We start from the raw sequence: 13,401 nt of genomic DNA, 5'->3' as shown, positions 1-13,401 counted from the left end.
ACAATACATGATTTCTTGTCATTTAAGATGGAACTTTTGATAAACTTTTAAAGGCACAAATCTTTTGTGTGTGTGTGTGTGTGTGTGTGTGAACAAATTGATGTCTACACTTGCACTTTTTATTTTATTTTACAGGGTGATATTTATTTGCGATGTTTTATGATATTTTTTTACTTATTTTACTTATAATATAATAATGAATCATCATAATTACTTTAATTTAAGTGTTAATACTACTACTCCTATGACTAATAATAATCATAACAAGGCTATTTTTGTTTACTAACTTAAAACTTAAAACAAATGGTTTATTTAAATCATATACAATATTGGCCTAACAATTATTGGAAAAACTTAAACTTATGTCAATTTATTTCTGAGGCAACATTTAAACTTTTCATTTAGTTTAAGGCACTAAAATTACAATAATAAACAAAAACTAAAATAAACAAGAAATATAGTATCTTATCTTAAAAATATATATATATCTTATATAGCAACATAAAGAATAAACAAATAAATAATAAAATGACAGAAGCCTGTAACATTATTTTAATTAACATAAATTACCATAAAAACAAATCTAAAAGTAAAAGCTATTTTAAAATATTAATAAAACGAAATACACTAAAACAAAGCTATAACTCTGAATAATAATAATACATTATTTAGAATTATGTTTATATAATTTTTGTATTTACTGTTTCAAGAGCCAAACAAACAATTGTGTTTTCGTTTTCTATTTTGTAAGATACACTTTCCACTGTGAGAGCATTAAACAATACAGAACAGTAGGTTATCAGTAAATAACCGCAAGCAGAGCTTTGAGAGGGTTTGGAACAGAATGATAATTGTAAATAGAGATCCTACTTATTTTGATTGATTGATTCCCCAAACCAGCACACCTCTTGCCCCGCCCTCTAAAATGACTCAAATGCTGAGTGCAAATGCTTTCTTTTGCCTAGGAAAGCTATTACAGTCACTATTCAGCCACTGTTCAGCTACCAGGACAATGGTGGCCATTTTACCGTTGAAAACAGTACAACTCTAACAGTGTAGAGGGGAAGTATCCCCCCCCCCCCACACACACACTTTCAAAGTGTATCTTGGTAAAGAAACCTAAATCCTTGGATATGCAAATGTACACCTCTGCATTTCCTTTTGCTGTTTTTGTTGACTATGCATTCGCGTTTACATTGGAGTCTCTGTCTAACAGGATCTTCATTAAGCCAAGCAACAAAGAAGATTTTGTCATTTTGCAATTCTCTATCACTCAGTTGATTCAATCAGTAGTGTACCTGGAGAAGTTACGCCACTGTAGCTCGGAGTGGCTGGAACGGTGGCTGCTCTCAAGATACGCTTCGTTTTTTCTGTCTCCAATTTGCTCATTAGATGGAGACACACAAGCAAAAGGGGGATATTTAAGCTACAGTAGTTGGGCTGATGTTGAAACTACTGGCAGGCGGAATACAAGAAAACAGATTGTGTTGTAAACTCGAACAACCCCGAGGCTTTTCCCCCTTCACACATCATTTGATCCCACTTTAAGAGGCATCTTCTTTTATTATTGCTCACAAGAAACCCAAAAGGGAGTTGAAGAACAATGATGCAAGTCACTTGTAACTCAAACTATGGGATGAGTGAATTATTTATTTGACTGATTTAATAGCTGGCGTGTCTTTACGATCAGAGCTCCTACGGTCTCAATGTGGGCCAGCGCACAGTTCTTGTGATCTCCGTTGAATTTTGCGTCCTAAATTGTCACCGAACTAGAGCGCGTGAGGACATTAGACAGATCGCAAAACACCCTCAAGCCTTCCAGAATATGTACGATTTAAATGGAGCAAAACATGACAATAGCTGTAACCGCTAAATTGTTTCATAGTGGGGTTTAGATGGTGGACACATCTGTTTTTTCTGTTAGGGCACCATTGTTGTCTATTTGTAATGTCACATTTCTCTGCCCTTTATGAGTGACATGACAGCATGGTTTTTCAAAGGGCCTACTGAATAATTATGGTGTACATTTAAATCTGCAATCCATAACTTTTGCCTCTCTATCGCCATCTCATGAAATTGCAGCGTACTTCAACATGGGTTGAAGTCATTGAGTCTTGTGTTTGACCTAGTTAAATGGTCATTAATAGTATGTGTGTTTTGTCTGTTTAGACCCCAGAAGAGCTGGAAGACGACTCTGATTTTGAACAGGAGGACTATGACGCCCGTAGCCGCACCAGCGTCCAGACAGAAGATGACCAGCTCATTGCGGGACAGAGCGCAAGAGTGAGTGACTCACACATCACAATGAACAACATGTCAGTTTTCATTCTGTCACTTCCATCAGGTTCACCACAATACAAAACTTTCCTCACTGTGTGTGCCTATTGTAAAACGCACTGTACAGTGAGTCTCAGAATAACAAGAGTCAGTAAATGCATAGTAATATGGCTCTCCATTTTCTAACAAAGACATATTATTTAGCCTCTACTGATACTGTGTTTAGTCAACTTCAAAATGATGGGCAATTATGGGCAGAGAAGGCTGAGAAAATCAATTCTTTGTTCATGTTTACCAGTTTATATAAAAGGCGCATACATAACACATACTGGGAAGATCCGGGCTAGTTATCATGGGGGAAGTAACTTTAATAGCTATATCTCAGTAGCTAAAGTTTTGAGTCAAAAGTTTGTAAATGATTTTCTGTCTTCCTAACTTAAACTCCAATATCATATTTTAACTAAATGGGCTCTATGCATGCGTGACTTCCGCGTTTCACAGGAAGAACCGTAGGCAGTTTCCGGTTGGAGAGACTTAAAGCAGAGAGAAATGGAAAAATGAGAAAATAGTTAAATTTAGCAGATGCTGTACATTGCGGCACACAGCAGTGGTATGTAGAAGTGCTGTTCTACCGTATTTGAAAGTTATAACGAAATGTTAACTTATGAAAGTATCATTTCAAATACGGTAGAACAGCACCACTGCTGTGTGCCGCAATGTACAGCATCTGCTAAATTTGTTCTCATTTTTCCATTTCTCTCTGATTTAAGTTTCCCCAACCGGAAACTGCCTAGGGTTCTTCCTGTGAAATGCAGTAGTCACGCATGCATATGGCCCATTATCTGCAAAACCACACCGTTCAAATTGTATATTATAAGGTCAAACATTTGATAAAGGTACAGTAGAAGTGTGCATGCAGATGCACAGAATTCCACCTGAATCAAATCAGCATATGAATTGTTTCAGCCCGGCAGGAACTTTACAGTGGTTGAAGTGTGATGTATGACTGCAAATGAGACACCGTGGCTTCCTCAGTGAGTGTGAATGTCAGCCAATGTTTGACAGCCGAGCTCACCAGGGTTCAAGGCTTAACCCACATTAGTGAATGTGTGAATAGTGCACAGTCGGCTATTTAGAAGACATTACAGAAATATCAGTACGTAGCTGTCAAGTACTGCTGGCATTCACACGAGCGGCACCATAACCCTGTATGATACCAATTAAACTTGTGAAGAAATTATCTTACATGAATGAGAAGAAACAATCGTTTGTTTAGTAATAGAAGGCAACAAAAAATACTAAAACTGAGAGGAAAGAATGGGGTCTTTCCAACAAAACAACACAAATAAAGCATATAAACAACCAAATGACTTGAGAATCAAGTTTGGACCCTTGTGTCATTACATCACTGAACATTACATCAAGGTTACGCACATTAAATGTGTGTAATTTAATTTTTTTGTCTTTAGCTCCACAGGTAGAGCATGGTGAGGGAAACGCCAAGGTCACGGGTTCGGTTCCCAGGGTATCACACATGCTGATAACATGTATAGCTTGAATGCACTTTAAGTTGTGCATAAATTGTGCATTACAGATGTTAAATGCGATTAAACAGCGCTATGAATACTTTCATTATCTTTATTTTCAGCACAAACGGAGTTCCTTTTGTCATGTAAATTAAGCTTCTTATAGATTATGCATTGTTCACAAAGACCGACCCCATTTGCCTTGCACAGACGATAAATGCAATTTACAAGAATTCATGCAAGAGACGCTTTTATACAAAATGACTCCGAGTGCATTCACGGTAAAAAAAAATGCCAGCATGTGTGTTCCCTGTGAAACAAACCCACTCTCTATCCTTTGAACTACCATTATTTTATTTTATTTAAAAAAAGACCTGTGTACATTTTCTAGGTCATGTAATTCACCGAATGATGGAGAAATCCTTCTTCCTAGCTTTGTGAGTGTCAGACACCTGGATTGGAGAGAAAGTCTTGAGCGTGTCAGATCGTGGAAGTCTGCTTTATCCTCCACCACCCAGCACTCGCAACCGACCCACAAGATTGTGAATCGTACCGCGCAAATCGCATCCAGCACAAATTCTGTGGGCGTGTCTGCTGCGTTACCCGATTTGCATTATTTCCAAAGCGAATCGGGCGGTCGAATGATGCAAACCGTGCATGAAAATAAACAGCACTATTAGCAGGTGCAGTTAATTCATCATAAATTCCCCCCGCGACTAAGTTTGATCAATTTCGAGAAGAGCTAGAATTTGTTTACCCATTCATTTTTTACACTTGCACACACAAAAAAAAACACAAATCTGCTAGCACCAAAATAGCTTACCAACACTCCCGTACCTGGACTGCGTTATTTCAAATAATTAAAATAATTAAAAAATTAAAAGGCTTTTCTGAGGTTTTGCTAATCCAGCGACGCACGCTCAGTGTGAGTGTGTTTTGATTGAATTGGCAGCATTGGAGCGCTAAGCTGCTGCAACCCTCTCTTGTTATCGGTTAGGAGCCAGAGAGATTTGGGATAAGTGAATTCTAAGGACAGCAACCGAAAAATGTTTTCTCTCCATCCTCTTTAAACCTTTCGGTACACCGCATCTACAATTTAGGACCGGTGGTGTACGGCTTATCCACTCACCACTCAGTTAATACTGATTGGCTGCTGCGTTGGCACATTAAAATCCGATTGGCTGTTCGGTCGAGTATTGTTTTGACAGGTCTGATAAGATGCACAGGTGGTAAAACAGCGCATTAATAAGTTCCCTGTTAAAATAAGACCCGGCGCTCTTGCGTCAGGCCCAGGAACACATGGCTGAAAGAAGAACTCATAATCGCATTTCCTCCCCAAACTCCTTTTCTTTTTAATGTATAATTGCTTGTTAAATAAACAAGCGAAAAGCTACAAATCTTAAATGAGCAGCTGGTTCTTAATTAGCTTTTATGTTGACATCCTTTGGCTATAATGGCATAAACCCAGCTTATGAATTCAGACAGAACCGCATTATAGATCTTTGACTACAAACTTCAAATACAGACTTTTACAGAAGAGACCTTGTCTTTTCTCAAAGCTCGTCTTTTACCATGACGGTACATTTAACAGTAGGCCTATCCAGTATTGAGGTATTATCCCCGACCTGATCTGTTCTCCTTTCTTTGACAGTATGTTGAACAAATGCATAATTCATTCAGTGTGTAAGAACTGAGGTAATTATACATTTATCTCGCAAGTAATATTACGTCCTAACCGTTTCTGTGACCTTGCGAGGAGATTAATGCCCTTTTGGACCTGCTCGGATTCGCTATGGAGAAAGAATTTATTCCTTGACAAGGAGAGGAGGTAGAACGGAGGATGGATTTTCTTTTTATGAGCATGACATGTCAGGGGGTCCCAGAAAGCTTTATGATAAAGTGTTACATTTTAGAACCTTATACAGAGGCATTTTAGTGGGGTTAAACAATGTCACTTTTTTTCTGAATAAAGTTTTTTTTTTTTTTTAGTCATATAATTTCAAACCCATGTTATTTTTTCTTTGAAACAAAAAAAAATGAATGATGCTTTAATGGTGTTTTTCTTGTATTTTTGGAGATTATAAAATGGCTAAAGCTGTCACATTTGTGTTATACGGAAAAACAACAGCGTACGGGTTTGGAGCGAGTAAATGACAGAATTTCCATTTTTGGGTGAGCTATCCCTGTCACTGCCACATAAAACATGTTGTATTGATCTATTTTTCTCCACAGGCCATCATGGCTCAGCTCCCTCAGGAGGAGAAAGCCAAGATCGCGGAGCAGGTGGAGAGCTTCAGGCAGGAGAAGAGCAAGCTGGACGCCGAGGTCGCTAAATGGGACGACAACGGAAATGACATCATCGTGCTGGCCAAACAGATGTGCATGATCATGATGGAAATGACCGACTTTACCAGGTACACGCGCGCGTCAATGATGACACAACAAAAACCATGTATAATTTTTTTCTAGCTGGTGCCCCATGTGAATTCCTGCTCGTTGTGAAGCAGCAAACAAGATAGTTATGATCTTGGTTTTGTGCTGCGACAGGGGAAAAGGCCCTCTAAAGAATTCCTCCGATGTTATCAATGCCGCAAAGAAGATCGCCGAGGCTGGATCCAGAATGGACAAGCTTGCCCGTGCCGTGGCTGACCAGGTCAGAATCCTTCATCTCTATCTCCTTTAAAAGAAAAGATCAAAGCCCTGGGTTGCCTTTAATATAATTAGCTCCTATGAGGTGTGGAATTCATTATGAGATGAGCACCCTCTTCAGAACCTGCTCACCAACACTTTTTAATGTCCAATCAATCAGCTACTTGTAATAGAAAAGAAAGGCCAAGGATGTGCGTAGGAAACAGTGTCTTTCTGTGAAGGGCATCATGCTTCTAATAGTGGATCAGTATACATGCGGTATTGATGACAGCGCGATAGTATGCGTTTTCTTATGCTTTTCATTCCACACATCATGTTGACATGTCATCTAAGCTTACTGTCAGCATCACCAAGCAACGACTAATTCAAGCTTTTTATTTCTACCCTGCTAGGTAACGTTAAAGGCATCGTGTGCATTTTCTTGCCATTGTGTAAATAATCAAATTGTGGTAGAAACTATTACCACACTAGCTGAGTGCATGAATGAGTTTGCATTAAATGAACACAGGGACACCGTTTGGTTTTTGGTGAATTGTTTTTTATTCAATTATATTTATGTAGTACTTTTTACAATGTGCGTTGTTTCAAAGCATCTTTTCAGAAGAATGAATCAGTAATACATTTTTATTTGCGGTTAAGCAACAACTTTGCTATTACAACTTTTAACTTGGTTCTCAAAATAATGTAACTTCTATTTTATATTAGTACAACTTTATGTTTGTTGTATTATTTTCGAAACATTACATAATTACATTACACTTTATAATAAAGTTGTATTGGTTAACAACGCATTAACTAACATGAGCTAACAATGAACAATACTTCTACAGAATTTATTAATCTTAGTTCATGTTGAATTCAGAATTCACTAACACTTTTTTTAAATCAAACATTGCAACCGTTAACAGTAGTTAATGCACCACGAACCAACACAAACAATTGTATTGACATTAACTAACATTTACATGCTTAATAAATGCTGCAAATCTAAATTGTTTATTGTTAGCTAATGCATTACTGTTAACAAATACAACGTTATTGTAAAGTGTTACCTCCTAGATTTATTTATTCACCTACTTTAGTTTTTATGACTATTTTTATTTTTTAAAGTGACACTAACACGTCGTCATAAATGCATAACAGGATTGACCCTCTTGTTTTTGTCCTAAATGTTGGCAGAGCAGTCAAGATGGTAACAACAAGACGCCTGAAACCTGCTGTGTCACCACTGGCCAAGACTCGTGTTGTTTTAGTTGTTCTCAAGCGGTATTTCTTTTCCCTTAGATAAAGAGAAAACGGTGAGGGGAAACCCGATCACAATGCTGATCAGGGTGTAATACGAGTGTTTTAGCGCACTAAAGATGGCTTGGCAGTTCTTGCTTTACAAAATGAAAAACCCTTCCCCTCAGGCCAACGTGTTCCACCCACATCGCCAATATATCCTGTCCGCTGCCAAATATCCCACACATTGTTTGTTGGTTAGTGTGAACAGTTGGCTTGCCTCGTCCCTTATCAAACTTATTTCTCACTAACGGAGTATTTACATGTAACGGCCATCTGGGGTTTTCAGGACTCCTCGAGGGGTCATGCTCAGTTCAGAGAGAATCTCAGAGTACAAAAAAACATCATGGTTCTTAATAATCAAAAAGCCCATCTTTAAACAAAAGGCTTCCTTTACACAGCAGTTTGATGTACTTAAAGGAATAGTTAGATTTAGATTTTTTTTTTTTTTAGATTTAGATTCAATTTATTGTCATTGCACATGTACAAGGCAACGAAATGTGACCTCTGCATTTAACCCATCCAGAGAGTAGTGAACACACGTACCCCCGGAGCAGTGGGCAGCTATCACTGCAGCGCCCGGGGAGCAAGTAGGGGTCAGGTGCCTTCCTCAAGGGCACCTCAGTTGTTACCCGCCGGCCCTGGGAATCGAACCAGCAACCTTCTGGTCATGAGTCCGACTCTCTAACCATTAGGCCACAACTGCCCATGTGGAATTCCACTTAATTTCCACTTAATGTGGAAAAGTAAAAGTTGAACTTCTCAAAAGTCTCTTAAAGTTTTCTCTCACAAACCTAGCATTTTGCTTCAAAGTCAATCTATGAACCCACTAGATTACATTAATTAATGATGGATGGATGTGTGAAGGTAAATACAGTAAATGATCAGAAGTTTTTCATCTTTGTGTGAACTACTCCTTCGGTTCACATACAAGTCGCTACCATTTGTAATAGCAGCAGAATTATCAAAGCAGACCATAGTTGAGTTGAGGCTCACCGGAAAACGCTCACAAATACCGTAACTCCCATACTTGATACGGTTGACCCAATACTACTGGGCCCATCATGCCCCCCCCCCTCAGTGGTGAGAAAAGATAGTTCTCTTTTCACACGATTTCCTTCTATCGGTCTCCATTTTCCCCTCGCAGCTCCCGGCACAGTACGAGGTCGCCTCCTGCGGAGAGACACTCGAGCCCCAAACGCTAAGGATGTTATAGCCACTCAGCCGTGTCAAAGATAAAGCAGCCTCAACAGTTATTAAATGTCTCATCAGTCTTTTTCACTCAAAGTTCATGGGAAGCTAGGGGAGGAAAAAATGAGCATACAACTTCTGGTAGGAGTTATTATTTAGTGACTTTGCCCAGAGTTATTGTAACCTCGGCGTTAGCAGAATGAGGATGTAGCGGTAATCTTGTCTCGGCATGCAAGGCGCTGCACGTCTAAAATTGGACGGTTTAAAATGGGAGGAAAGGTTGTTGTAAAATGTTGAACGGGAGGTGCTCATCCGTAGCTTTGAACAGGGCGCTGAAAATGAAACTTTAGCGACGTCGGAAAGCTGAACTTTTGGGCGGCTGATGTTAAAATATGTATTGCATTTGAAAGATTAAACCCCACAGTATATTAGAAAAGTAGAAAATTCATTGTACTGATATTTTAAAGTTCTTTTGAAATAAAAATTTAGCGTATTCAAATTTTTTCAGTCAAAAAACACAATAAATCACAATATGAAAGTGACTTCCTGTTCGAAGAAAATAACAAAGCTGATCTGATACTTTGCAATTTTACCAATCCTACTTTGGTCAAGGCTCAGCTCATGAATATTCATTTCATGACTACTTGGTCTAACACGTTGATGTTAATTAATATTTACAGGATAAACAATCATCGTTTCATGACATCACAAACCCGTTGTGCCCCTCCCCCAACTACAACGTTTAATGTAATGCCACTAGATTAAAATCACTTCCAGGAAATTAATAAAGTTTTGATTTACAGTCCTATGGGCCGGTGTCTATTTTAAACTGCTTCTGCTAACCCTCAGGGACGAAAAGTATTTACAAATTAAGTCAGCTACCCAACATTAATTTAACGTCGCGCTTCATATTTATGTGCACAGTGTCCCTATAAAGGATATAAATGATGGTGGTGAAAGCAGGGGATTTATGAAAGATGACTAACGCCACAGCCACACACTTCAGCCAATATTTGATGATGACATACTCTCAGTCATCCTGACGGTGGCACAAACTTCATCTCCAGTAATCATCGTGTTGATATTTTCACCCCCTCATCACATATTTGCTCTGCATATTCAAAGGTTAAGCCTCTGCTATGTCTTCCATCTTCTGTAGTGCCCCGACTCAGCCTGCAAACAGGATTTGTTGGCTTACCTCCAGAGAATCGCCCTCTACTGCCACCAACTCAACATCTGCAGCAAGGTCAAGGCTGAGGTTCAGAACCTAGGCGGAGAACTCATCGTTTCAGGGGTACGTTTCGCTTCATGAATTTGTATTGTATGACCTCTGCGATGGATTATGTAGAGCAGGGCGGCTCAAATCCGCACTCAAATCAAACACGCCTAAATAAGCCTTCAGGTTTGCTTGAACATACAATTGTTAGAACTAAATTCAGCAGTAAGGTGGTCTCCAGGTTCAGATTTGAATACCCCGTGAGGGTTCATCAGTGGTGCACTGACTACTAGTAGGAATGCATTTATGTCCCTAAATTATAAAACAAAGAATATGTTTGAAATAATGCATCACCGTTACATTTGCAATATGCCGTATTCATACTGTGCATAGCAAAGTTGAAGTCAAAACCAGACCCTTCCAGATCCATATTAATGTCATGTTTGTTTGATCTGAAAGAGTCCCAAGATCAAGACCATGTGAACTCTAATGCACAGTATGCAAATTACACACTGCCCGGGATGGTGTATCCCACGATGCAATGCACTCGACCAGACCTTCCACTCCTGGTGTTACAAATGCACAATATAACAAAAACATATCTTGATATGTGACCCAAAGGCAAAAACATATCTTTCTTGACTCATTATTTGATACTACTTTGATTGAACTGCAATATGCATGCAGTGTAATGAGGTCCCATGACAACAATGTAACAAACTACAACTGTTCAGGAATAGTATGCACTATGCAATAAGCAGTACATTCAAATTCCATCCAAGGCTAACAATTCACTAACGTCAATGTTTCCTCTGCTCTTCAGTTGGACAGCGCTACGTCCCTCATTCAGGCAGCCAAGAACTTGATGAACGCTGTCGTCCTCACGGTCAAAGCCTCCTACGTGGCCTCCACCAAGTACCAGAAGGTGTACGGCACGGCGGCGGTCAACTCTCCAGTGGTGTCCTGGCGCATGAAAGCCCCCGAGAAGAAACCTCTGGTGAAGCGAGAGAAACCCGAGGAGTGCCAGACCCGTGTCAGGAGGGGCTCGCAGAAGAAGCACATTTCCCCCGTCCAAGCCCTCAGCGAATTCAAGGCCATGGACTCCTTTTAACTCCGCACAATAGACGCCCAGAATTCCTCCCCTCTCGATTTCATATCCTCTCCACTTTACGGCTTACTTTCTCCGAGCTGTATCTTGTTCCAAGCAGCGACATGTGTGTATGTGCCCAGTAAATATCTTTGAGTTGGAGGGTCCGTCCGTCCGTCCTCTTCCAACCGAATTTCGCTGTAAATGAGAAACAAACAAACTCACGAAGGAAAGTGACTTTTACAGTGTGGGCTTCAGTACAATGTGGTGTTTATTATTAACAGTGCTTTCACTGACTGGCCATATATACACAGATATATAAAAGAAGATAATCTATGGTTTAGTAGTGTCAGCCCTCGCCGAGGCAAGGGGGTTGCTTGACTTCCTAGTGATTTTTGTATTTTTGTTATTATTTAAAATGACCCATAGTAATAAGAATAACTTATGTTAGCTAAAGCCGATTTTCTTCCCGATTATCCATACGGTGAACTGAGGCAGTAGTTTTTTTGCATTTCTTAAATTTTACTCCTGTATCACTAACCATGGCAGTCAGGCTGGCTATAGTATTGCATTTAGAAAAGGACTAGTTGTGTGGTTTGCTCAGACTAGTAGAATCCTGCATACCTTTATAGTCCTGATTCTCTAATAAACCTTGCAACTGTGTGTGTCGAGTCTACGTCCTTTCATAACTAAAGAATGTACAACCTTATCATCTGTTTTTTGTTGTTTGTTTCAACGTGGTAGTGTTTCACCAGTTCCTGATGTACTTTATTTGACACTTTTAATTCATTCGTTATGTTTGACAAGTAAGATCTTGTATCAAGCTGATCTCCATCAACAAACAGGTTTTGTGTTTGCTGCACGCCGTGTTCTGAAATTGCCAGTGTATGTCCGTAAATATTTGTGGTAAAGGAGGAAAGCGAATTAAAAGTTTGTTGTTGTCCGCAAACTTCACAAGATGAAACATAAGGGTCAATTTCAATGTTTCAGTCTGTCAAAACACAACAGAAACTCATTAAAACAACATTGATTAGTAAACATCAAAAAGAACATTTACCTGATTTTTTAAAGTACTTAATCAATAAACAATTAATAAATGTAAGTATGATAAAAACTTACTACAGGGGGGTTCAATGTATGCAGGGGTCAGTTTTTGGACTAATTATTATTTTGGTTAAATTTAGGGCTGTCAAACGATTAATCACGATTAATCGCATCCAGAATAAAAGTTTGTGTTTACACAATATCTCTGTGTACTGTGCATATTAATTTTGTTTTTATAAACACGTACACATACATGTATACATATTTAGGAAATATTTACACACATACTTTTTTAAGGTTTAGAGCGCAATGTGACACGTCACCACACATTTTTTGGAACTTGTTTTATGTCAATTTGTTCATGAAATGTAATCAAAACAGGTTAAATGTAATACAGGACAAGCTATTAAAACGTTACAACTACCAAACTTTTTTTTATTCTTGACACTGCATGTGCCAGCCGGGCAGACCCCCATTTTGGAAATGTTATCATGGCAACATCAAACTTACACAATGTCACATGACCTAACCCACATTTGTAACAGATGTCACTTCATGAGCCTAAAGTGAAGGAAAGCCCAATAAAAGGACGTTTCCAGCTCATCAGCAGTGTTTGTGACACCAGTGTCACTCTGGGTTCTTACAGGTTAATGTAATTATTTCAATGCTACAGTGACAGAAACAAGCCATCAGTTCACAGTCCAGTCTTGTTAACAAGATGTTAAACCGAAAAGAAGGCCAATACATCAGTTCATGTCATGTGACCCCCTCCAGACTGCATGTGTGATGATGTGTGATGGGTTTAACATTGTGACCTGTGCCTAATGAAACTCATTGCCGAAGGATTAGCTGTGAGACGCCTGTGCCAATATCTGCCATTTATATGTCATTTACCTTAATTAAAACCTCTGTTTAGCCACCGCGTGTGACATACAGCATGAAGAAGAGGCATCCAATGCTTAAATAGGATTCTGAAACAAACAGAAAAGAAACAAGTATGGTTGCAATGTAAATATTGCATAAAGCTAAAGCAGCATTTGACTTTGAAATGCATCCATAAAGGGTCATGTGATTTTATCGTATTTCATTGCCTGTGTAAACAAAAGCGGAATAAATGCGGAGTATTTTAG

The 13,401-nt window shown here is 39.0% G+C and overlaps 1 protein-coding gene across 1 annotated transcript in view; it reads left to right on the top strand.

Annotated features, from left to right (window-relative positions):
• ctnna2 (catenin (cadherin-associated protein), alpha 2) overlaps positions 1–12,686 on the top strand; it is a 436,402-nt gene extending 423,716 nt beyond the window's left edge. The window contains exons 14-18 of the mRNA XM_057332819.1: positions 2,170–2,283; positions 6,036–6,217; positions 6,351–6,456; positions 10,084–10,218; positions 10,964–12,686. Coding sequence (XP_057188802.1) covers positions 2,170–2,283; positions 6,036–6,217; positions 6,351–6,456; positions 10,084–10,218; positions 10,964–11,251 — 825 coding nt within the window. The 3' untranslated portion in view covers positions 11,252–12,686. The remainder of the gene's footprint in view (positions 1–2,169; positions 2,284–6,035; positions 6,218–6,350; positions 6,457–10,083; positions 10,219–10,963) is intronic.
• Positions 12,687–13,401: the final 715 nt, after the last annotated feature.

This window comes from Triplophysa rosa, linkage group LG4 (assembly GCF_024868665.1).
Source record: "Triplophysa rosa linkage group LG4, Trosa_1v2, whole genome shotgun sequence".
Classification (NCBI taxonomy): Eukaryota; Metazoa; Chordata; class Actinopteri; order Cypriniformes; family Nemacheilidae; genus Triplophysa; species Triplophysa rosa.
Note: the sequence above shows the minus strand (reverse complement) of the source record. Positions and strands in the feature narration are given on the sequence as shown.